Source organism: Kogia breviceps, chromosome 1 (genome assembly GCF_026419965.1).
Source record: "Kogia breviceps isolate mKogBre1 chromosome 1, mKogBre1 haplotype 1, whole genome shotgun sequence".
Lineage (NCBI taxonomy): Eukaryota > Metazoa > Chordata > Mammalia > Artiodactyla > Physeteridae > Kogia > Kogia breviceps.
The window spans coordinates 133,536,872-133,564,462 of NC_081310.1; the positions used below are offsets into that span (position 1 = coordinate 133,536,872).

Here is a 27,591-nt window from a genome sequence, read left to right on the forward strand (position 1 = left end):
AAAGATAATAATTCTGATTATAAGTAAATTAGACTGCTTTAATATAACTATTGAGCCAAAGCATATTCATTTGAAAAAGACTTAGAAATTTGAAGAAGAGAGTTAAGAGAAAAAAGAAAGGAAAAAAAAGCCCTGAAACCTATTTTCTGGAATTCCTTTTCTGTCTTTATTAATAGTCTTAACTTCTTCAGCTACCCAGAGAACTTTAGAATCATTTGGGAGTACCTGTATAAGACAACTTTGTTATTGACTTGCACTAGTAAACATATTTGATCACTCTACTTTGGGAACATGGCTAGGATGGTTTGGAATTCAATTAATGAAAATCAGGCATGGGTTCATTAGAGGAAAAAGTTTCTTTTTACAGAAACAAAATGTAAGTCCTTTAGAAATACTTGTTCTTCTTAATTAACAAATCATATTGTCATCCAGAGATAAGTGAAACATTCTCTCTCCTTTATTAATCTCCAGCATTTCATTCTCTCCCAGTCTTCTCCTCTACAAGGAGAAAATTTTAAATACATGGTATCACTCTGGGGAGGTTGAGAGAGATGCTTAATAGCAGGTATGCTTGCTCCCTGCCAGGCACTATGCTAATTTCTGTGAATACAAAGATAAGTAAAATCCAAACTCTGTTTCTTAAAAGACTCACAATTTATTTAGAAAAGCAGATAACTATGTAACCAGTTTATACTCAATGTGATTAGTACTTGCATAGAGTTTTAAATTAAGTGTTATGGATAAATAATAAGGGAATAGTTAATTTTGCTGAGGAGATTTAGAAAGGTGTCATATAAATTAAATTGTAAATAGTGCAGAAATACAAAGGGTGGTTTGCAATAGAGTGTATGTTGGCCCACCACTGCTCAAGGCTGGCCTTTGCACTTGAGGTGTGACTGATCCTAGAAGGAACCATCAGTTAGGTGTTGTCAGAGACAGAAGGTAAAACATGAATAGAAGCTGAGTCTCGAAGAGGCTGTCAGCAACCCTGATTTGGGCCAAGTGTCTGAATCAAGGCAACTGATGTCGCATGCAGAGCTGGAACATTCCCACAATTGCATCTGAAAACAAAACATATAAAGAGTGAAAACAAAGCACATATTGTAACATGGCTGTCAGGACTAGAACAGGCAGATGGGTACCAGCCATCCAACTGAGGTATAGCTTAGAGTTTTTCCAAAAGCTTGTGAGAGGAGCAGAACGGGGCCAGATCACCTGTTTACTCAGGAGGCAAATCCTCTAAGAAGTCATCTGCAGCCCAGAACATCTGCTTCAGTGCAGAGAGGATCAAAATGTCCTTTAAAGGATCCATCTCCCGCTCTGAAGCATAATTTTCAATCACCAAGATATTAGAAAGAGGAATGCCTAGCATCTTGTTGGCATTCTGTATCTGTGGAAAAATCAATTTAATAAGCATAAGTCATACCTGAAATTTGACTGATTTAAATATAATCCAAGAAACAGAAAAAAGCAATGGCTTAATAAAGTATTTTCTGAATATAATTATAATTCAGATCATTATTTTAAAGTGGGGTATAAACTTGAATCAACCAGGCAATTGATCCATTTCTTCATTTACCAGTGAATATGTAGTGTGAGCGCACACACACACACACACACACACACACACACACACACACAGAGTACAACACTATTACAATACTATCTAGTTGCAAAAAGTATTCCTTACCTGGCTTTGAGAAATCATAGATTTTTCATCTTTAAGAAGTTGTCTTGAAGAACTTCATAGCAATTATTCACTTTAGTAAGCAATGCTACATGTGCTACACCTATATCAAATAGATAAATCAGTTATTTTATATCACAAACCGCAGTGTGTCAACAAGGTAATTAAATATGTGTGTAAACAGTACTCTAACGTAAATTTAAGATCAGGAGAATGCAATATCCCCAAGAAATCTCAATATGGGACTTGAAGTTCTTCTAACAGGAGAAATGAATGATTCCTTCCAAAGTGAGAGATCATTTCTAAATGCAATTAAATTCACACTAAGTTGCAATCAGCTACTATCCCATTCAAATAGTGTGTTTTAAAGTGTCCAGGGGGTAAAAGTGGTTACTGAATCTTGAAGACTACAAAAGAACCCCGAGAAAGAGAAAGTGAGGAGGGTTGTGTGTGAGCATTTATAAAAGCAAAGTACACTGATTTCAAAGTTCTACTAAGGACCTCTTGCCTTTTCCCTCAAACCACAGAGATCAGATGAGTAAATCACACTCAGCTCCTAACCGAATCAAAGTTCTGCTTTACTAATAACTGCCTCCCCAGGAAGGACAGAGGGGATATCTCTACAAACCCCAAAGACATAAAAAGAATAAGAAAATACTACAAACAACTCTACATGCATAAATTTGACAACTTAGAAGAAATAGACTAAAACTACACACTACAAACTACCACAACTCATCTAATATGAAATAGATAATTTTAATAACTCTAAAACTATTTTTAAATTGAATTTGTGGTTTTAAAAACTCCCGAAAAAGAAATCTTCAGGCCCAGATGGCTTTAGTGGAGAATTCTACCAGACATTTAAAAAGAAATTAATACCAGTTCTACACAATCTATTCCAAAAACTGAAAGAGGAAGGAACACTTCCCAACTCATTTTATAACACCAATATTACCCTGAGACCAAAACCTCACAAAGACTGCAGAAATTTTAAAAAAATAAAAATAAAAAAACCCAACAACTACAGATAATTATTCCTCATAAATATAGATGCAAAAATTCTTAATAAAATATTATTATACAGGATTCAGCAATACATAAAAAGAATTATGCACCATGAACACATGGGTTTTTTTCCTAAGGAGACAAAGTTGGCTTAAGATTCAAATTCAGTCAATATAATCCATGATACAAACAAGCTAAAGAGGAAAAAACTCCCATGATCATATCCATCTATGGAGAAAAACCATTTGGCAAAATTCAACACCTATTCATGATTTAAAAAAAAAAAAAAACTCCTAGAGAAGTAGGAATAAAGAACTTCCTCAACTTAATAAAGAACTATTATTTAAAACCCATAGTTGACATCATAGTAGTGAAACACTGGATACTTTCCTCCTAAGATCAGAAACAAGGCAAGGGTATCTGCTCTCACCACTATTATTCAACATAGTATTGGAAGTCCTAGCCAGGACAGTAAGACAAGCAAAGGAAATAAAACACATACAAATTGAAAAGGAAGACATAAAATTGTCCCCATCTGATATGGCATGAAATCCTAAGAATTCAACAAAAAATCTTCCTAGAGCTAACAAACTATCAATATCCCACCAAGATTTTTTGTAGAAATAGACAAGTTAATTCTAAAATTCCCATGGAAATGTAAAGGTACTAGAATAGCTAAAACAATTTTGACAAATGAGAATAACATGGGAGGAATTATTTTACCCATTTTATGACCTATATTTTTATTATTATATAGCTACAGTTATAAAGACTGTGTGGTGTTGGTAGAAGAATGAAGACATAGATCAAGGGAACAGAATACAGAACCCAGAAATAGATGCACAAAAGCAAGGACAATGAATTTTTGACAACAGTGCAAAAGCAATACAATGGAGCAATGATAATCTTTTCAACAAGTGGTGCTGGAGCAATTGAATATCCATAGGCAAAATAAAATAAAATAAACCTTGACCTATACCTCACATTTTACACCACAAGTGATTCAGAATTAATCATATATTCAAATGTAAAAAATAAGACTATAAAACTTTTAGAAGAAAACATAGAAAAAATCTGGGGACTTAAAGCTTGGTAAAGGATTTTAGACACAAAATGAAAAGCATGATCCTTAAAAGAAAAAAATAGATAAATTGGAGTTCACCAAAATTTTTTAAATTTAGTTTTGTGAAAGTATCTGTTAAGATAATGAAAAGACAACTGAGCACTGTGAGAAATTATTTGCAAACCATATATCTTATAATTGACTCATATCTAGAATTTATGGATTTCTTAAAACTCAACAGTAAAAAACCAAAGTGTCTGAATAGAAAATAGGTCAAAGACATGAAGATATATTTCCCTGAGGAAGACACACAAATAAGTACATTAAAAGATGTTCAATGCAATTCATCATTAGGGCAATGCAAATTAAGACCATGATTAGCTATCACTATACACCTATTAGAAGAGTTAAATTTTTAAAAAATAGCAATAATGGCAAACAGTAGCAAGAATACAGAGAAACTAGATCTCTCGTATATTGTTAAAATATAAAATGTGCAGTAATTCTGAAGAGTGGTTTGATGGTTTCTTTAAAAATTAAACACATACTTAGCATAGGACCCAACAATCACAACTTCGAGGAGTTATTCCAGAAGAATGAAAACTTATGTCCACACAAAAACCTGCACACTAATATTCAAAGGAGCTTTATTTGCAATAGTCAAAACAGAAGTAATCAAAACGTCCTTTGATAAAGAATGGTTAAAACAACTGTGGAATATCTATACCATGGATTACTACTAACAATAAAAAGGAATGAACAATTGATATACACAACAACTTCGATGGAATTCAAAGGATATTAGGCTGAGTGAAAAAAGCCAGTCTCAAATCAGACATACTGTTGGATTCCATTTGTATAACATTCTCAAAATGACAAAAGTATGGAGATGGAGGAGAGATTAGTTGCTGCCAAAAACTATGGATGGTGAGGATTGGGGGATACCATGACAAAGACTTTGTGGTGATAGAGTAGTTCTGTATCTTGAATGTAGTGGCAGTTACACGAATCTACACATGTGACAAAATAACAAAGCTATACCACACGTTATAAGAGTGTTATATCTCCCGGTTTTACTCTTTCTGGTCTAGTCACATAATGTGGGGAGATGACTCCCCTATCTACCCACAGGAAAATCACACATGACAAAAAAAACTATGGCCTTTCTAATCTTTAAGGAATAAAGACTAGGATTTAGGGTCCTGCTTTCAGTAAAGCCTTTGGATGATCTCCATCTGCTGTTGCCATCAACTAACCAAGGGCTTGGGAAATTGGATGAAGGGGACATGGGACCTTGCTGTACTCTTTTTGCAATTTCCTGTGAATATATCATTATTTCCAAGTAAAAATATTTTAATAAGTACAATGAGACTCACCGCAGTTTAATATTTCTTTCTGAACTTGTTTGAACTTTGCCAGCATTTTAGAGGAGAGATTGTCAATAGAGTTGATATCAAAGATGTAAGCCACACAGTGAATCCTGTCTTTCACTGATGGAGAGGTGACGAAAGTAGGATGCTTGGGTGTAATTGGTTTATGGGGACTAAACTGTTATAGAAACATACGGTAACATTTAGAGAGTCTCTGCTGAATTCTTTCAGATACAATTCATGTTTCAAACATGCCCACCACTAACCTCCAACCCAAAACCTTCCCTTCCCCCCAATACTCCTTCCCCAGAGTAGTTAGTAGCACCCCTTTCATACTGCCTCTCCATTGTTAGCAGGGCGCCATTATGTCTTTTTTATAAAACAACACACTCCATTGCTTTGGCAAAAATGGTGATTATAACTTAATTATCCATAATGGAAATATTTCAGAAAAGTACAAATAATGTTTTTTTAAAACCTAATTTCAAAACTTTTGCATACTTAAATGGACTAACTGAGAGAAAAGGCAAGAGAAAAATATATTGAAAACGCCATTTAAACTAAAACACTATCATTTCTTTTAATTTTACAGAAGAAAAAGAAACTAAAGTGAAAAAAATACCAAATTTTAAATTAACATCTCCCTACCACAAGACAATAATCTTTCCAGGGTTAAGAAAATAATTACAAAACATAATACAAGGCTGTGTTCATTATTTTTTTAACTATATGTTTCAATGTTGGACTGAATTGATTGACTGTGCTGTGAAAAATGAAGGTGCTCATATGTCCATGATTTCTCCCATTTCTCTACCCTACTCCTCCTCCCTGTATCTTTATGTCTTTTTAGATCGTGAGCTTCTTGAGGATAGGATTATGTTCATATTCAAAACTAGTGTAGTATCTGACACAAATTAGGTTTTTAATCAACAGTTTTTAAATAAATAAGTGCATAGTTAAGGTTTCCAATCAAGCACAATTGAGAGGCAAAGGAAGAAACTGAGAAACTGAGGCTGATTTTATTGTACCTAAAAGAAAGGTGATAATAATGGTTAACTTTTTGAGAACTTAGAGTACATCTTCTCATTTAATCTTCTTAGCCACCTATGAGATGAGCATTAGCATTATCTACATTTCACAAACACATGAAAAAACTAAGACTTACAGAGGCATGTATGTAACCTGCTTATGGGTACACACCTAATTGGTGGCAGAGCCAACCTTTGAATCTAAGTATTTAAGTAGGGAAGCCTGATTATTTTCAGTATAACATCACACTTCAACAAAAGTGATTGTTTCAATATTTTACCTAAGTGATTATTAAAGTTCAAGAGATTATACTACTACTTTCCTACTATTTTACATCATTGTAAAGAATGATATAAACACAGTTCCTCCTGAACTTTCCCTGGAACCTATATGAGTAGAATCTTGCCTTTTCGCTATATTTCTTAATGCTATAGAAAACAAGAGCTGTTATCTACTTTCCTTACATGAATACTTATTAAAGTACAGTAGCATTGGTCGGTGTTAAAACCACTTTATGACAGTTGAAACTGCCTGGGGTAAAAAGTCAATGAAAAGCATTGATGAAAATGATTTGAAATGTTTTAGACATTGAAGGATTCTTACCTGATACCTGTCTGGCACACAGCCTTTTAAGATGTGGGGTATGTCAGCCACACATAAGCCTACTCCCTCTTTCTCATCCAGCCTCATGGAGTCACACAACATAAATGGCAGAGATTTACCATCTTTTCCATCTTTAATAGAATATATCTTATACCGTAAAACAAAATACACCAAGTATAAAAGTTCATTCTTCAACTAGCCTTCAAGACATAACAATAGGAAAAATAGAAACTGGTTAATATTTTGAAACTGTGGTCCTCAAACATTTTGGTCTCAGGATCAACTTAGACTTTTAAAAATGATTGAGAGTCCCAAAGTTATTTTATTCATGTGAGTTATATCTATTGACATGTAACATACTAGAAACTAAAACAAAAAAATTAAAACATTTCTTATATCATTTAAAAATACAATTATGAACCTGTTACTGAATTATCAATTTTACAAAAAAATATTTTCCAAAAAAATTATAGAAAAGAGTGGGACTGATTTACTTTTTGCAATTCTATTTAATGTCTACATTAATAGAAAACAGCTGGATTCTCATATTTGCCTCTGCATTCAATCTGTTGTGATATACTGTTTTGGTTGAAGTATATGAAAAAAATCTGGCCTCACAGATACATGTAGTAGGCAAGGAGGGAGTATTTAATTTAACAGCTTTCAGAGAATTATGGACATTCCTCATTAATAATACATCAAAGCTAAACAAGTGATAATTTCTCAAAGATTAGCTGCAATGTGAAATCCGTGATGTTTTCATACTATTACATTAAGTTCGTTGATCTATCTTACACTTTGAATATATCTTTTATCCATCCATGATTTTGTAATCTGATGCATCGGTCATTTGAAAATATTGGTTCACTGGCTTATCTAGATGGTCCAAATATGGCACATTTCATTGTACAATATTAAAACATCGCATTTGTTAATACCATAATCAATCTCATTAGGTAAGTCTTTAAGTTCTTAAGTTTTCAAGCTCAAAGTGATGAATACAAGTTTCCCAATGTTCTAATTTTTTTCTTAAGAGCTCAAATGCTATCTTTGGTAACAAACACTGTGAGTTGTTGTCCTTGAAGTGACGTCTCATTTCGTGCATTTTCCCCAAAAATGTCTACCAAATACCCAAGTATGAATCAGCAAGTCTTTCAGTTGTCTTTTCAATCAAAAATGTTATAGGAGAAAAGTTCAGCTTACGACTCAATTGCACTAGTGCCCTTGCTAGACAACCACCATATTTTGACATGCATTAGGAGCACTTTATATGCACTTCCCATTTCATCATACAACATTTTTAATGATGTGCATTTAAAAGTTGAGTTTAAATAAAATCAATAATTGTTTCTGATTCATCAAGGACATTTTTAAGTGAAACAGGCATTTTGTTTGTTTTTACTGCAAACTCAGTGGTAAGGGAAGATTACAGTGACTGTAATAGTGTTTGGTGCCATTGCTTGATTCATGCTAAGGTGCCAACAGATAAAATGATATTTGTTTGGTCAGTTCAAATGTTAATACACTAGAAAAAGCAAAAAGCATCTTAGTGTTTTAAAAACAGTTTTAAGCTCACAGATCCCCTAAAAGAGTTTCAGGGACTCTCAGGGGTCCACAAACCTCACTTTAAGAAGCACTACTTTGGGCTTCCCTGGTGGCGCAGTGGTTGGGAGTCTGCATACCAATGCAGGGGACATGGGTTCGTGCCCCGGTTCTGGGAAGATCCCACATGCCGTGAAGCGGCTGGGCCCCTGAGCCATGGCCACTGAGCCTGAGCGTTTGGAGCCTGTGCTCCGCAATGGGAGAGGCCCGCGTACCGCAAAAAAAAAAAAAAAAAAGCACTACTTTAACAAAGCTTCTTTTCTAGACACACTCAATCTGATCCCAAGACTATTTTTCAGGAAAACTCTGAAATTTATTTCAAACTCAAAAATTTACTTGTTGGTCAAATACATTTCCAACATAGACAAAACTATGGAAGATTTGGGAAGAATCACAAAGAAAAGGACTTCTCAGAGACACCAGACAATACTCTAATCACCGTTCTCCCACTCTAAACAAGGAAGTGGAGAATCCCCCTGTAGCCTATTGTAATTTGTGTTTTTGTTTGTTTGTTTTCAAATGTGTTAAGAAATATTAGTTTCATTTAACCAGTTTTCACAGCTGAATATTTATTCTATAAAAACTTTACTGATTGTACTTTTTATATATAGTTCAAACTACTGAACGAAAAAAGTAGGTCCCAAAGATGCAAAATTACTGCACCAACCAATCCAAGGTAAAGGCAGATTTACATGCTGTACAGCTCTCTGAGGCCAGGAGGTGGTCAGTTTTAAGTATAAACGTCAAAACTGTACAAAATAAGGTTTTAATTTTATTTCATTCTTCATACATTCCAGATGATTGCAAACTCAGAAGCCTACTGAACGGTAGGCACCTGGAATCAGGAATCAGTCCCCACTCCTGGCAGGAATGCGGGTGTCTATTTACACAGGGCACTCTTCAGATGGCAATCTGTACTTAGTATATTGTGTTGACGTGAAAGCAGAGACCAAGAACATTAAACGTAGATATAAGGTAGTTCTTTCTCTTAAAAAGGAGTTTCTGCATTTAATAGTGTGCCAAAAGAATTTTAACTTATTAAATAAAATATATTCTAAGTGAACCTAAAAATTACACATTATAAACATAAAAATACTTTTATTTTTGGTATAATACATCAATCATATCTGCAAATAGAAATCCAAAACTGTATATAAAGTAGTAGTTTTCACCCAGCAACAACAAGCATTTATGTAGTTATTTTTCAAAAAGGTCAGAAAAAACTAATTATAAACCCACTAAGATTAACTTAAAACTTAGATATATTTACCGCTATTCAGTGATTCACTAATACAGCAAAACAAGCTTTCCCCTAGAGAGAGTGGTTTCTTCCTGTCAACTGGGTAAGAATAGGACATATTTAAAAAAGAAGGGAGAATCAATTGACTCCTCAGCGTGAATCCTACGTGCATTTTAGTCTGGGGGTATGTTCATCAGTGGGTGTTTAATCAGAAATACTTACCCTGAAAGAGAAGTCTTCCTATTGATTTAGAATTTTCCATCTCTGAGGTTTTGTACCTTCTTGGAGACAAGGGCATGCCTCAGATTTTTCTGTATTTCTATTTGGGGCAAGGGAGGCCAGGCTGGCTAACACCTCTTTAGATTCTGTTTTCTAGAGGGGAAAAAACAAGGAAAACAAACATTATTCCAGACTTTTCTGACACCCAAACCAGGAAAACACACTTCTTTTTTATACAGTCTGAGCCAAAGATAACAAAAATTAGAGCCTCAAAGAGCAGCCCAGAGCTCTCCATTATACTTTTATACTTGTGTATGTATTAAGTATAAAATAATGACGTTTGGACAAAGGAGCTTTGTAGTTATTTATTTTAAAGATACAGTACTTAGTAACTCCTTGGTAATTAATTGCTTGTCTATTTCAAGTCCTGCTTCCAAGCGTGAGCGCCAAGTGAACGTGTTTCAGGCTGTGAGGGTGGGTCCGGGCCCCGGGGAGCCCCAGCCACCCTGCGCTGTGCGATTCCAGGGTCGTCTGGGGGCAGCCCGGCCATCAGAACTCATCGATCTTCCTCTGCAGGTACTTGAGCATGGAGTCCATACCCTGGGCCGAGCCCCAGATCTGCTTCAGCACCTCGCACTCCCGCTCGTTGGCCTGCTTCAGCTCCAGCTTCCTGCTGCAGCGCACGAGGGCCTTGGATTCCACGAGCACAACCGGGTTGCAGGAGGCGAGCTCCTTAAGGCGGACCGTGACTTCCCGGGTGAAGGTCCCCGGCCAGAACACCTGGGAGCCCAGGCCTTTGCCGCACGCCACCTGCGCCGTCAGCTTCCGCCTGCTGAGCAGCTTTCATTCGCAGATGCTCCTCCCATTACCTTGGGAAACATAACGGTGGTATAGCCATCTGGACTCTGTCCGAAGATAGTATCGGGTGTTTGGAACCGAGCCTTTTCATTGGCCCAAACCACGTCACAGAGAGGCAGTAAGGACACTCCTCGTCCAATGGCTGGGCCGTTTACGGCTGCAATGATAGGCTTCTTAAACTGAATGAAAGTATTCACGAAGTTTTTGAAGGCCTCGGCCATCTTCGTGCTCTCCCTCTTCCGGTTGTCGTCAGGTGCCGCCGGATGAAGTAAATGAAGTTGAGGCTGCAGCAGAACACACTGCCCGGGCCGCCGAGCAGCACCGGCTTGCTGTCTCGGCGGCGGCTGTGCTCTGGGCGCTCTGCACTTCCGTCCTCACCTCTGGGTTAAATGAGTTGTTCTCGGAGGACTTCGTGGACAGCAGGATGTGGGTGAAGCCTTCCTGCTTCCGGACGACGATGTCCCTGTACCTGTAGGTGCTTTCCGGCAGCGTCACTGCCGCTGGCCGAAGGGCTGGTCTCGTCCGTCGTCGATGAATTTCCTCCTCCCGGCCGTCACTCCCGTGACCAACGTGTGCAGGTTGGTGGTCTTGTTGGGTGTCAGCGCGTCCGTGAACGGGAAGGAACCTTTCCGCTTCACGGCTAGCCCCGTGGCCGTGGCCGCGGTCAGGGGGCCGGACAGCTGAGGCACCATTGGGTGTATCCTGGGCCGGCCCCCATCCGCGGCCCTCAGAGCCCCGACCGGCTTTGGGGTCGCCACCTCCAGCGCCACCGTGTCGTCCTGCCCTTGCTCGGCGGGGTCCAGTTTCTCGGGGCACTCGTTCTGAAAGTTGTCCCCCGCGGTCCTGCTTTTGATAGAGCTCTTGGGCACGAGGATCTTTCTACCTGCCGTGGCCAGGTCCATGTTCTTCCGGTTCGAGAGGGGCGGGGCTGGGTTCTTCCTGAACTTCTGGCTGGCGGCAAACAGCGGGTTGGTCTTGGGCTCGTGCTCTTTGCTGACCACTAGTGATTTAGGAGAGGTCTTGGAAGAGATGCTGTTGGTGGGTCTGGAAATCTGTTTCCTAGCACTGTTCGGGGAGGTTCGATTGGGTCTGCTGAAGGTGCCCTCCCTCTGCTCGGTGTGGAGCCTGTTAAAATCGTAGATATACTCCTCTCGGTTCACCAGGTGCTGCTCCGCCTCCAAGGTGTTATCCTCACCATCGTAGCCCTTCTACCGAACCAAATATTCTGTCTTCCCTTTTTTGTTTTTCCTTTTGTCGACGATCCTTTCAACTTGATGTGAATTAGTGGAGACCAACATACACGAGTTTACTCCTTTTCCAAATTTCTACAGTCTGTACCACTCAAGATAAGACTCTTAAGATCAGGAGTTAAAGCCATGCCACATCTCGGCAGAACAATGACTAATATCTTAAATGAGAGGTTATTTTCTTTCCCTGCTCAACAGCCCAACCAATCACTTATTCAGTTCTCCCAAGAATCTCAACCTATTGTAATTTGTGATGGAGTCAAAGCTCCCATTGCTCCATGAAATGCCTAGGAGCAATCCCACTGGAGATTTTGATCTAAGTGAATGGGGTTTACTGGTACCTCAACATGAAAGGAATTACATGAAGCATTAGAGTTAGATACTTAAAGTACATTATAAAATTTCAAGATCAATAGGTACATTCATAGTGCCATTAACCATTAACCTGTTTCCTTTACTTCAATTCTTCAGAAAGAAGGGTCTCTGAGCAATAAAATATTCCATTTCCTTCACAAATACTCTGTCCTGTTTTCCTTCAGTGTATATAGTATTTGCATTCTATTTGGAATTCAGGACTTACATCTTCTCTTAAAGCAATGCTTTTGGAGTTTTCAACATAAAAAGAAGGCAGAGAAATTCTGTCCTGATGAGTACTTCTATTATAGCATCTATCACATTGAATACTACTTATTTGTTTTTATTACCTGCATTGGTCCCTGAGATCCCTCAGTAAAGGGACCAAGTATTATTTGCACTTAGGTCTCTATTGCAGCACAGTATTTAGCAAACATAAACATTTCAATCAATGCTTAATGTACTGATTTGCTGTTGTGGTATCTTGCCTTGGCTCCTAAGGCTAGGCTGATGTATCATAATAAAGCCACTCAAGTGGATAGAATATAGCCAACATCAAGAAATAAGATGTGATTCTTGAAAGTCCTAGAAAATGCTTTCAGTTATTGAATGTGACACAAAACGAAAATGAGCTATTGCTGTCTTATGCTAAATTATACATTGACAATGTACAACATATTCCCAATCAGAAGATAACAATATTAGACTGTAGCAATCATAGAAAAACACAGCTTGATTATGAAATTTTCTGTTAATTCCCTTTATTCTTTTTGTTTGTATGATAACATTGACAAGCACAGAATGGAAGTTTCTAGATAAATATTGCACTGTAATTGGTAGGTCTTTCAGGTAACATTTTAAAAAATGGTGTTAGTATTATACTTATTTCCTTAAATCTATTTATTTACCAATAAGATAGTCTTTATAGGAGCATTGATAGATTGATTTACCCCTGTGAAGGTTTAAATCGCTGTTTTGCTTCTCATGGTCATTTCTTATAAAATAATAATTGTAATCCATAAAACAAAATCCTCAGGAAATCCTGAAATAACTTACCTGTTCAGTAATGCTGGTGACATCAGACCCCACTATGGCTTGGTGAGTCAAATGGCCTTGGAAAATGGACTTCACTGAATTGAAAAAACTGAACTTTCCAGACCCCACTGGACCCAACAAGAGAATATGGATTTCTGAAACCAAGTCTGCATAGGGCCTGTAGGCTCTGAGGTCTGCTAGGAGACTATTTCTGTGCCTGTAAAAATGCAGTAGTTAAATACAACAGGCAAATTTCCATAAGGAAGAATACAATTCTCCTGGTGCTTTTCTTCCCTCTGAAAAGTATGATTTAATGCTTACTTATTATTTTGATATTAACATCTATCATATGACTTGAAAGGGTCTAAAGTTATACATTTTGTGCTTAAAGAAAATGCACTTATCTATATCTAAGTTAAACATTAACCAGCAACCAAATCATTGCTAAACTGTTAACCTTAGACCATACAAATCTAGTAAGAAATAACAGTAACAGTGAAGATGAATTTTCAGTAAAAAGGTTATATTAAGGAGAAGTAAAAATAAAATATATGCAATACAGGTGTTTATAAACTGGGGAGAAGGGACTTTGTTTTTAAAATTTTTCGAGGTTCCCCAAAAACTTTATTCTCAAGGAAAGGATTCAGAGGAATTATCTAAAATGGTCATCTCGACTCTGTCTGGAAAACTTTGAATGTAACAGGGCCGAAGTGAAACATGAAGTCAAATTGTCATCAGGTGGATCTTAAAAGTTTCAGTTGGTAGTGGTTTTGTTTTTGTTGCTGTTCTAAATTGTCTTGAACACATTATGTCAGGAACACTATAACCGATTTTTATCACTCCAAGTGATACAATTTTTAATTTTACTATTTGTCGGTGCCATTTATACAGTTGGTGAATAATGAAATGAGTAATAGATAGTCCAAGAAACTAACTTACTGTGTGGCTCTTATTATCCTGTTTATGTAGCCTTCATCATCCTTAATTCCTAAAGGAAATAAACACAGCATAATAATGTTTAAACTTGTCTGGTTTAGTGTGGCCATGTCTACCTTCTAAATAGGGTATTGAGTCTTCTTGCATAACCCAGCTGAGCTGTTGGGTTAGGAGTTAGGGTCGGCAGCATAACGAGATGAGGAGGAGCTAAAATTTTCTTCTTTGTACGTTAAGTCACTCTGCAAACTCATATAATTATGCCTAGAGGTCCTCGAGCTGACCCCAAAGGTGTCACCTGTCAAAATACTGAGGCCTTCCCCCCACCCTTTCTCTCTCTCCATCTCCATCTCCATCTCTTCACTCACGCGTCTCAACTTACTTTGATCAAAGCTGCCTATTCTTTCTGGGTAATAACCCCATAACCTTTAGGCCTTCCAGGTTTCATTTTTGAGCTTATAAAAAATTTTGTGGCATGAAATTCAATTGTCTATCTCCTTTTTCCGTGTTCACATAGATTAATTATGACCTACCAAACACAAAGACCAGAACCAGAATGTAGGATTATCTAATTTAACTTACCTTCCACTCGAAAAACTTCACATTCCAAAAATCGGGAGCCTAAGTCAGATTTTAGTCCTAATTTTTCCACTAAAAGTTTAGGTATAACAATGATTCTATTGTATAAATCTAGAGATAAATACTGATAGGGAGAAATAGAGAACTGAAATACCAGTTGGTCATCGCTAATTTCCGATGTTGAATTTAAAAATGCAACTGTCATTTCCATTGTTTTATTCTTTTGAAATGAAAAACAGAAGGAAGTATTTGGTTCTCTAAAACTTTCAGACATTTCAGGATAATGCCCAAGCATAAAGGTACCAAAAATATTCTTGGGACGATAAATCATTGTTATAGTGGATCCCTGAGGAATGCACCTATTATGCATATTTCTAATTCTGTTTCCGTGGATACTTAGACTTATAAAGAAGTCTCAAAGAAGCTTTTGCAAACAGCTTTTGCAGACTCTTTTCCTCATTCCATGTCAGTGTGGTTGTCACTGACATTGTTCTGTATCTAGTGAGAAAAAAAATTAATAGTTTGAGAGAGTAGTATAGCATTGTAGTTTCTGCCATACTAGTTCCAGTGAGTTATTTTTTCCTCTCGCCCACTTAAAGCATGTTATTTGGATTTGGATTATAAGGATTATATATATATATATATATATATATATATATATATATATATAAAATACACACACATACACATATATACATACATATATGTACATATATATATGTAACTATAGGTAGATATGAAAAATTGATAATTTAGATATTTAAAATATCATTAACTTTTTAAGGTCAGTAGAAAAAATAAACAGACTGGATTAAAAAAATAGAGAAAAATTCATGAATTAGAACAGGGATCAGCACACGTTTTCTTAATAACAGATAGTAAAAATTTTAGGCTAAGTGGGTCATAAGGTCTCTACCACAATGACTCAACTTTGCCAATGTAAGGCAAAAGCAGCCACAAACAATATTTAAACAAATGTGCATGACAGTGTTCCAGTAGAAGTTTTTCTACAAAAATAGATGGATGGCACATAGGCCATAGTTTGCCAAGCCATGCATTTGAAGATAGAAATGAGAAATTAATTCAGAAAACAGTGTACAAAGAAAGAAATTGAAACATGAGAGGATTAAATAGGATTAAATCCTATTTAATTAAATAGGATTAAAATGGTCTATTTTGCCTAAGTGGCAAAATAGACCATTAGCCATCACACCAATTCTTTCAATAAGAAAAATTAGAAACACCGGATAAACTGTAAAACAGATATATTTGAAAGTATTGAAGAGAAAAAAAAAGCAGTGAAGAATTATGTTATTAGCTGAGATTTGGAAAAGAAGTGAAGACAGAGAGTAAGCTTGGCATTTGATGCATCTGTCAACTTTAGAAGATGCTAAGAAGTTCAGCAAAGCTTTTGCTAGATTCATAAAGCTAGGGTAATATAACACAACAAAGAGGGTGCCTTCACAACCCTCCCCGAGGCCATGCGTGACAATTATGAAGAGCTACAGAGAAGAAGCACCAGTGGACTGGGAGATAGACTTAATTTCATCTCTAGTCTTCTCAATCTATAATCAGATTAAGACAAATGAGGAATGCCAGTGTCTCTAGCTACAGGACAGATGCAAAATAAACTTTGGATGAAGAGAACATTTTCTTAACTTTAAATTACCTCTACATTTTCTTGATATTCAATGTCTCACACTCATCATAAACACAGGGGAGCAGACAAAACAACATGATAGAAAACCAAGAGAAAAAACAGAAAAGAAAATAGAAACAAATCCATACTGATAATGGAATTACCCACAGCAATTTTTAAATAACTAAGCTTGGTGTGTTCAAATAAGTTAAAGATAAGATTGGTTGACAGTAAAATGGAAAAAAAAATTTTAAGGAAATTCTGGACTTAAAAAAATATATCTGAAATTTAAAAATTGGAAGATAACTGAAGGTTAATAAACACACTTAAAAGGAATAATTAGTTGGAAGAAACTATATCAAACTGAAACAATGAGACAAAAAGAAGAGGAAGAAAAACAAAGGACAAAAGAGACTAGAGGGTACAGTAAAATTAGCTAACATTTGTGCAACTAGAGTCTAAGAATGAGAGAAGGAAGGAATAGAACATATATTAAAATAGTCCCACAAAACTCGAAAAGCAAGTCTCAAAGTATTTCAAAGCACTATAATTTTGAATAAGAATATAGGCTAGAAATCAGAAAAAAAAAATAAAACAGATCCCCTAATACATTAGAAAATAAAGAAATCTACTACTAAGAAATCCCTGGATCAAATAAGAAAACTTAATGAGATCTGGAAAATTGAATAAATGATAATAAAATATTATTGTCGAAACGTGTGAAATGAAGCTAAAACGTACTGTAAAAAATGTATATAATTAAATACATGTATTAGAAAAGAAGAAAGGCTGAAAATGAATTATATAAACTTCAACTTCACAACGACAAGAAAAAAATCCAATTAAACACAAAGAAAAAAGAAGAAATTAAATAATAAAAGTAAAAGCAAAAATTAATAACGCAAAAATAAGTATACAAAGAGAAGATCAACAGAACCAAAGTTAGTTTTTAGAAAGAAAAATAAGATGTGTAAAACATTGCTGATACTGATAAAGAAAAAAAAGGTGGTGGGGTGACAGTGTACCAAGGTCAAGGATACTGATAAAGAAAAAAAGGTGGTGGGGTGGCAGTGTACCAAGGTCAAGAACATAGACAAGAACATCAGTACATATGCTACAAACAATAAAAATATTGTTTAAGCTGAACACTTTTTTAAAAATAAATTTGAAAATAGGCAAATTTGAAATGGGCCAATTCTGAGAAAAACAAAACTTACCAAAACTGATATGAAAATAAATAGAAAAATAATGAATAATCTTATAGCCATTTTAAAGAACAGAATTCGTCATTAAAGACTTCCCACAAATAAAACTCAAGGATAAGTGAGTCCAATAGCTAAACCAAACTTTGAGGGATCAACTTTACAATCTTAGACAAACACTTCAAGAGACTAATTTAGAGACCAACACATTACATTATAAGCAAGGAAAATTGCAAGCTAGTCTCACTCCTAAATACTGATGCAAAAATCCTCAGCAAAATATTAGCAAACCTAAAGAAAAAAGAAGTGAAGCAGATTTTTTTTAAAACCTCATTCGCAAAAGCAGCAAATAAAATAATGTTCCTAGGAGTAAATTTTTTAAATGATGTGAGCAGCTTCTGAAGAGATAATTATATGAAGAATGTTATAAATGACATGAAAAATGACCCCAAAATAAAAACCTACCCAACTTTCTTGGATGAGAAAAGCCTTCTTAAAAATGATATCAATTCTTCCAAAATTTATCTTTCAATTCAGTGCAAGCTCGATCAAAAGCCCAAGAACATTCTTTCCGTTGAATGTAAGAAGATGATCTGAAAGTTCACATTATATTTCAAGGAGCAAAGAAGAGCCAAGAGAGTTTTGAAGAAAAACAAGTTGAGACTTATATAAAATTATGATAATTAGGAGAATGTGAGAGTGGCACCAAGATAATCAAGAGCCCTGAGACTGACCAACTTTCATAGCCAGGGTCCCCTGGAAAACAAAACTTAAGGCCAAGTTTACATGCAAAGGCTTTATTGTGGGGTGCAAATCCAGGGAAATAAACATGAGGTAAAGCACAAAGTGAAATCAAGAAGGACTTGACCAAATACCAAGTTGACACAACTGATTACTCAGCTTGGAGAGCAAGTAATAGCTCTATAGGGAAAAAATTTTAATTAAATCATATCATCCTCATAATCTTATAACATCCTTAAAAGTAAATTGCAGTTGATGTGAGGCACTAAATGTGCACAGTGTTAGAAGGAAATACTGGAGAGTATCATTATGACCTCTCTATTGGGAAGGATTTCTAACATAAGATAGTAAACGTACAAACTATAAAGGAAAGAAAGATAAATTGACTACATTAAAACAAATTTTTCTTACAATAAAAGATACAACAAATGCAACTTTATTTTTTTTTTTTTTTTTTTTTTTTTTTGGTGCTAGGCGGGCCTCTCACTGTTGTGGCCTCTCCCATTGCGGAGCACAGGCTCCGGACGCGCAGGCTCAGCGGCCATGGCTCACGGGCCCAGCCGCTCCACGGCATGTGGGATCTTCCCAGACCGGGGCACGAACCCGTGTCCCCTGCATCGGCAGGCGGATTCTCAACCACTGCGCCACCAGGGAAGCCCACAAATGCAACTTTAAAACACATTTATCCTACAAATATTATCCAATGTATAAACAATAAGAAAACCACAAATGACCTAATAGAAAAGTAGTCAAAGTATGTGAACAGGAAATTCACAGATGAAGTAATTCAAATGGGCTATAAACATATGAAAAAAATGTTCAATAGTTCTAGTGACAAGGAACTATAAATTAAACAATAATGAGATATTATTTCACATCAAATAAAAGTCCAGTGATACTAACAGTTGACCAGGACATAGAAACTCAAGAATACTTACATTGTCCTGATGGGCATGCAACATTTTGGAAAGCAAGTATATGCATAGCAGCATCGTTTATGGTGATGTTAGAAGATTGGATGTACAAATTTTGGCATATTCATACAAGGAAATACTAAAGGGCGTTGAAGTGACTGAACTAGACCTATTTGTATCAACATGGATAAAGCTCAAAGAATTAATTGGAAAAAAGCAAGTTGAGAATGAGACTCTTAGTATGATACCATAAATAAACTGTTAATACAAAAAGCAATACTAGAGATCATTTTAGATATATTCATATATACAGTAAAAGCATAAAAACAAGCATGACAATAATTTATACCAAAGTCTGGGTAGTGTTTCCCTCTGGGAAGGAAGAGAAGGGAAGAGAATGTAGGAGAGACGTTTAGGTAATTTCAACAGGATCTGTAATGCTTTGGTTTTCAAGGGAAAAAAAAACCAAACCATTCTAATTAAATAAAGCAAATTATTCTAAAAATCAGATAGAACTGTATAAGATTACAGTAGAGTTCATTTATTCTCTATAGTTCCCTGTTTTTGAAATATTCATTAAAAAACAAAACCAGTGAAAGAGAAAAGCATGATCATTAGCAGTGATTTCACTCTGAAACTTTTTTAAAGAAAGAAAAACAGGCAACTCTTCGCACACAGCTAGGAAACATTGGATGGCAGCAAGTCACTTACCAGTTTTTCAGAGTTGGACGCTGCTTAAACTGCTCTCTCTGATTTATGGAACAGCCACAGTTGGGACATTGAAGGTTCTGCTGAGATCAGTGGTGTCCTGTTCATAAGAAAGGAAAGTGAAACTCAAAGCAGCAAACAATCAGGAGACAGCAAGCCACCTGCTGTTAAATTTCTTTTTATCTAGTAAAAAAGAGACAGAAAACAAGGAGAAAAAAAAAAAAAAGGATTCCTGTTGAGCACATGAAAAAGATCTTTGGTCCCCTCTGCAGCCCACATCTAGGCATGCATGAAATGGCAATTATTAATTAAAAATTGTGATAAAACTAATAGTTAATAATTTCTTGTGCATATAACTGTATTTGGCACTGTGCACCTACCTGCATTTTCCTAGTTTCTGCTCAAAACAATCTCATACAGTAAACACTATTAGCATCCCTATTTCTCAGAGTATGAAAATAAAACTTAAGGACATTAAGAGACTTTGCCCAAAGTAATGGAGCTGATAGAGTGGTGCAGCCAGCTGGTATTCAAAACCCAGACTCTGCACTGGAACAAACAGATTATTATTTGGCTTTTCCTGAATGCATACGTAAGGCAGTGTGCAGCCTCTTTTCCTGTTTATACATTCATTCATTCAATACAGACTTAGATCCTGGGAAGGAAAATGCTAAGTACGATAACACCACTGCCCTCAGGGACCATGCTGTGTACTCAGGGAGACAGTCGGGTACACAGACAATTACGTTAGTGTGCCGAGGGCTACAAGTGGAATTAGAACGAGATTGTCTGGGGACCAGGATGACGGTAGCCTCACCCAGTCTTAGTGCACTAGGAAAAAGCCTGCTAAAAGATCAAAGTTTAGACTGAGACATGAATTACAAGGAAGAAGTGAAACAAGAGAGAGCACAGTGTTATGAGACCTCCAATTATTTTAGTCTGACTGGAATGGAGTGACAACATCAGATTGGCAGGCAATGAGGCTAGGGAGGTGATCAGGGTTTTAAAAGACGCAGATGTAGAGAATGGACTTGAGGACACAGAGAGGGGGCAGGGTAAGCTGGGACTAAGTGAGAGAGTGGCATGGACATATATACACTACCAAATATAAATAGATAGCTAATGGGAAGCAGCCACATAGTACAGGGAGATCAGCTCGGTGCTTTGTGACCACCCAGAGGGGTGGGATAGGGAGGGTGGGAGGGAGACGCAGGAGGGAGGAGATATGGGGATATATGTATATGTATAGCTGATTCACTTTGTTATACAGCAGAAACTAACAAACCATTGTAAAGCAATTATACTCCAAAAAAGATGTTAAATAAAATAAAATGTACGAAGTAAAAAATATATATACACACCTGGGGGGGGAAAAAGTCTTATTTAAGTTAAATTTTTATCAGGAAGACAACATTCAGACTCTAAAATCAGGGAGTGGCGTGGTCAAAATTGAATGTCTTAGAAAGAAAAGTGTATTTGTTGTTTCTTGCTTTGTAACAAATGCCATAAACCTAGAGGCTTTGAAACAACTCACATTTATTATGGCACAGTTTTTCCATGGATCAGGAGACCAGCATGGCTCAACTGGATTCTCTCCTCAGGGTCTCTCACTCAAGGTGTTGGCCAGGAGTGGTCTCATCTTTCTCTGGGAAAGTTCTTTCCGGTTACGGCAGAATTCAGTTCTGACGAAGTGTAAGACTGAGGTCCCCTGTTCTTTGCTGGCTGCCAGCCTGGGGCTACTCTCAGCTCCAAGAGGATGCTCCCAGTTCCTTGCCAATAGTCTTACTCATCTGAGGCTTACAAGACATGGTGGCAACAGAATCCTCCAAGGCCAGCAGCAGAATCTCCCTCATGTCAAATCTCCTTCAGAAAGAGCCCCTTTATTTTAAGGGTTTACCTGATTGCATCAAGCCCACCTACTGAAGATAATCGCTCTTTTAAAGCCAATAAAGTAATCATGGAAGTGATATCCCATCATTTTTAGATCTCTCTCACCCTCAAGGGTAGAGAGTTACACAAGGATGTAGGTCATGGGGGGGCCATCATAGATTTCTGACTATCACAAAGGGCAAGACTGAGATCAAAGAGACCACTTTTTAGCCTTTTGCATTTATTTATTTATTCAATCATTCATCCATTCATCTATCTGTTCTTTTTTTTTTTTTGAAGTATAACTGATTTGCAGTACTGTGTTGGTTTCAGGTATACAGCATAGTGATTCAGTATTTTTGCAGATTATGTTCCATTATAGATTATTATAAGATAATGGGTATAATTCCCTGTGCTATACAGTAAATCCTTGTGTATCTATTTTATGTATAGTAGTTTGTATCTGTTATTTCCATAACCATACTTTGTCCATCCTCTCTTCCCTCTCCCCTTTGGTAACCCCAAGTTTATTTTCTATGTCTGTGAGTCTTTTTCAGTTTTGCATATAGTTTTATTTTTTATATTCCACATATAAGTGATATCATGTAATATTTGTCTTTCTCTGTCTGACTTAACTTCATTCAGTATATTACTCTCTAGGTCCATCCATATTGCTGCCCATTTGCTCTTCTTATTCCTGTGTTGTATACCTGAAACTGTCATAACATTGTAAGCCAATTATACTTCAATTTAAAAAAAATTTTAGTCAAACAGGAAAATAAAAAAGATTACCAGGTCTGCCTAGAGTAAGACTCTAAATCCTAGACTCAGGCCTTAAAGACTGAAATGGCCAAAGTGTTTTGTCACTTGAGTTATTCCTGTAGCTGAATAGGGGGGCCACCTCCAAAAGCAGTGAGCATCCCACGCTGTGTATAGTCAGGAAGACCAGAGAGCCACGGCTGCCTCACCCGAGGGACAGAAAGGTATGGCCCTGCCTTCCTTCTTCTTCGTGCTTCCTGTTGTTCTGCAGCCTCTTCCGGATACAGACTCAGAGTCTCTAGCTTCCCAGTACTGTCTTGCTTTGAACATTTTGTTTTCTTTCCACTTATTTTGCTTCCTCATCCCATAATGCCTTCCTTTTCTATTTTCTTCCTCCTCAACATTTTTCCTTCCTTGGCTTTCTTCCTTCTCCTCTGTGGTTAGTCTCCACTTCTGCTCGTTATTCCTCAGCTGCTTAATATACATTTGAAGAATGAATTAAATTAAACAGATACATGACAATTTAGAAACCCCCAAGGTTAAAGAAGAGCCTGGTCATGACCATTGTGACCCATTTTCTAAAGAGAAAGTAGAGCATATTTAAAGAAAAATGTCTCTGAGAAAATAAAAATAATGAAAATAAATATTTTCCTATGATTAAATAATTTCCTTTCCTTATGATTAAACATACAACTATTCATTTATTGATTTCTTATTATTCTGCATTGTAGATAAACAGTGAACTGATTTTAACATGATACTGAGACTAAGGCTCAGGAAGAACAGCCTACAATGCTTATTTGGGGCTACAATAAACTGTGGTATGAAAAATGTCAAATTTACCAATTTTACTACATTTAACATTTTTATTATTAAATGAAAAAGAATGTTGCATAATAAAATTTTCACACTAATCATGAGCATAAAATAGAAATATATTTTAAAGAAATACAAATTTCACTCTTGCAACTCAAGTGTGTTAAATCATCATTTTCTTTAAATCAATTTATTCATTTCTGAATCCCTCTCCCAGAGTGTTGGGAATTTATGCTCTGGCATTTGGGGAACTCTTCACTTTCAGAATTGGACCAAGGACATTGAATCCAGCAGCAGGACAATACATATCCTGAAGCAGTTAGGGCATGTGTCCTAAGCAAACTGTCCCAGTGACAGGAGCTTGACTGGGCCCCTTCTCCCTTGACTACTGGACAAGGCTACTTCCAGTTTCCCTGTTGATATCCATGTAACACATTCCTGTTCTTTAAGTCAATGAGCATTGACTATTGTTGCTTATAACAATAGAACCCTAACAAACCTGCATTTACTTCTCTATTAACACTCTTACATCCTGGATGATTTGATTTGGTCCCATACTCTATTTTTCTTTTCTTTTTTTTTTTTTTTGTATATGGTACAATTAGTGTTTTTATTGAAATACAGTTAATTTACAATGTTGTGTCAGTTTCAAGTGCACAGCAAAGTGATTCAGTGATACATATATATATATAATATATTCTTTTTCAGATTTTTTTCCATTAAAGATTATTACAAGATATTGAGTATAGTTCCCTGTGCTATACAGTCAGTCCTTATTATTTATCTATTTTATATATAGTAGTGTGTATCTGTTAATCCCAAACTTCTAATTTATCCCTCCCCTGCCCCCTTTCCCCTTTGGTAACCATAAGATTGTTTTCTATGTCTGTGAGTCTGTTTCTGTTTTATAAATAAGCTCATTTGTATCATTTTTTTTTAGATTCCACAAATAAGTGATATCATATTTGTCTTTCTCTGCCTGACGTACTTCACTTAGTATGATAATCTCTAGGTCCATCCATGTTGCTGCAAAAAGCATTATTTCATTCTTTTTTAAGGCAGAATAATATCCCAATGTTTGTGTATATATATATATCACCTCTTCATTATCCATTCATCTGTCTATGGACACTTATGTTGCTTCCATGTCTTGGCTATTGTAAATAGTGCTGCTATGAACATTGGGGCACATGTATCTTTTCAAATTAGAGTGTTCTTCTTTTCCAGATATAAGCCCAGGAATGGGATTGCTGGACCATGTGGTAACTCTATTTTTATTTTTTTAAGGAATCTCCACACTGTTTTCCTTAGTGTTTGCACCAATTTACATTCCCACCAACAGTGTAGGAGGTTTCCCTTTTCTCCACACCCTCTCCAGCATTCATTATTTGTAGACTTTTTGATGATGGCCATTCTGACCAGTGTGAAGTGATACCTCATTGTAGTTTTAATTTTTATTTCTCTAATAATTATCAATGTTGAGCATCTTTGCATGTGCCTCTTGGAGATCTCTATGTCTTTGGAGAAATGTCTGTTTAGGTCTTCTGCCCATTTTTTGATTTGATGAATCCTTATGACTCCACACAAAAACTATTAGAACTGATAAACAAATTCGGCAAGGTAGCGGGATACAAGATTAACATACAGAAATCTGTTGCAGTTCTTTACATTAACAATGCAATATCAGAAAGAGAAAGTTTTTTAAAATCCCTTTTAAAATTGCATCAAAAAAATAAATTACTTAGGAATAAATCTGACCAAAAAGGTGAATGACTTATATGCTGCAAACTATAAAACATTGGTAAAGGAAACTGAAGGTGATTCAGAGAAATGGAAAGATATCCCATGTTCTTGGACTGAAAGAATTAATATTGTTAAAATGGCCATACCACCCAAACCAATCTACAGCTTTAATTCAATCCCTATCAATTTACTCATGACATTTTTCATAGAACTAGAATAAATAATCAAAAAATTCATATGGAACCATAAAAAACCCAGAATTGCCAAAACAACAAAGCTAGAGGCATAACCCTCTCAGACTTCAGACAATACTACAAAGCTACACTAATCAAAACAGCATGGTATTGGCACAAAAAACAGACATATGGATTAATGGAACAGAATAGAGAGCCCAGAAATAAACCCACACACCTACAGTCAATGAATCTTCAACAAAGGAGGCAAGAATATACAATGGTCAAAAGACAGTCTCTTCAAGTAGTATTGGTAAAGCTGGACAGCTGCATGTAAATCAATGAAGTTAGAACACTCTCTCACACCATACACAAAAATAAACTCAAAATGGCTTAAAGACTTAAATATAAGACATGACATCATAAAATTCCTAGAAGAGAACATAGGCAAAACATTCTCTGACATAAATCGTAACAATGTTTTCTTAGGTCAGTCTCCCAAGGCAAAAGAAATAAAAGCAAAAGTAAACAAATAGGACCTAATCAAACATAAGTTTTTGCACAGCAAAGAAAACCATAAACATGTTGAAAAGGCAACCTATGGACTGGGAGAAAATATTCACAAATGAGCAAATTACAAGAGCTTAAATTCCAAAATATACAAACAGCACATACAACTCAATACCAAAAAACAAACAGTCCCTTACTTTAAATACCACACATGTTGATATGCCAAGGACTCTCAAATGCATGTCTTCAGTCCTGACCTCTTCCCAGAACATCAGGCTGACCACTTGATATCTCTACTGGATGTCTAAAAAGCATTTAAGTTTTTAACAGGCCTACAAAACCTGCCTTCAAACATGACCTCACTTCTCCCCTAGTAGTTCCTGTTTTAGTTAAGGATACCAATACCCATCTAGGTTTATTCAGACAAAACCTAGGAATTCTTCTTAATTTCTCTTTTTTTTTTCACTCCATATCCAAATTATGAGCAAAGCTGTCACTACAAGATATTTTTCTCTCTAATATCCCTAGTGTAGACTATTATTTAACTTAGATAGTGATGCAAGCTCTATTTTGGTGTTTCGGTTACCTGTTGTTGCATAACAAAGTACCTCTAACATTTAATGAGTTAAAACAATGACAGTTATTTCTCAGGATTCTATGCATTCACCATTAAGTGCTTCTGCTTCACTTGATTTTGGCTGCAGTTTAGAACAGCCAGAAGTCCAAAATGACCTCACTCCCAAGGCTGGAAGTTGGAAGTTGTTTCTGGCTGCTGGTTAGAAGCTTTCCTGGGGCTGTTGGCTAGAAGTCTTGATTTTCTCTGACATGGTTTCTTGGCTTTCCCACAGTATAATGAGCCATAAGTTGATTCTTTGCAAAGACAAAACTGATAAACTCCTAGCAAGACAGATCAAGAGAATGAGAGAGAGAGAGAATGAGAGGTAAAGAACACAAATGATCAACATTAGATATGAAAGAGTAGGCATCACTAACAGTACTTACCTAATCCTAAAGATATTAAAAATATAATAAAGATATTATTAGCAGCTTACATCAACATATTTGACAATATATATAAAATGGAAATTTTTCTAGAAAAACCCAACTTAAAACTGATAGAAGAAAAAATAGAAAATTTAAAATTTCCACTCTCTAATAAAGAAATTAAATCTTTTATTTAAAATCTTTACACAAAGAATCATGAACAGACAAAAAGTTATACAAATATCCATCAAACACATGAAAAGATGTTCAAAAACACTCATAATTAGAGAAATGAAAATGTAGAAAGCACTGCTATACCGTTTCTCACTTGTATTTAAATTTTTAAAATTTAAATTATGGCACATTCTGTCAGTGAAACTAGAGGGAAACAAGCACTCATATATTACTGGTGGGAATGCAAGCTGGTACAGCCTTTCAGGAGGAGAATTGAACAATAGGTAAGAAAAGTACATGTGTCCTTACCTTTTGGCCAACAATCCCACCTCTAGGAATCTACCATTAATATATGCTTCCAACAAAGCAAAAATACATATACACAGGGTTATTCATTATAGCATTCTTTGTAATAGCAAAATGTTAGAAACAACATACATGCCTATATATAGGAGATCAGGTGAAGAAATGGTACAATACACAATGGAGAATTATGCTGTATAAAAAAATCTCTATGAACTGATATGAAGTA

The 27,591-nt window shown here is 36.1% G+C and overlaps 1 protein-coding gene and 1 pseudogene across 1 annotated transcript; both read right to left on the minus strand.

Annotated features, from left to right (window-relative positions):
* Positions 1-1,219: 1,219 nt before the first annotated feature.
* Positions 1,220-15,315, minus strand: IFI44L (interferon induced protein 44 like). Its single transcript, XM_059075377.2, is given in 9 exon segments — positions 1,220-1,390; positions 1,691-1,716; positions 1,719-1,790; positions 5,135-5,306; positions 6,761-6,917; positions 13,341-13,532; positions 14,255-14,303; positions 14,831-15,224; positions 15,226-15,315. Coding segments are annotated over 9 exon segments (1,323 nt in total).
* Positions 10,371-11,581, minus strand: LOC131763298 (chromodomain Y-like protein pseudogene; annotated as a pseudogene).
* Positions 15,316-27,591: the final 12,276 nt, after the last annotated feature.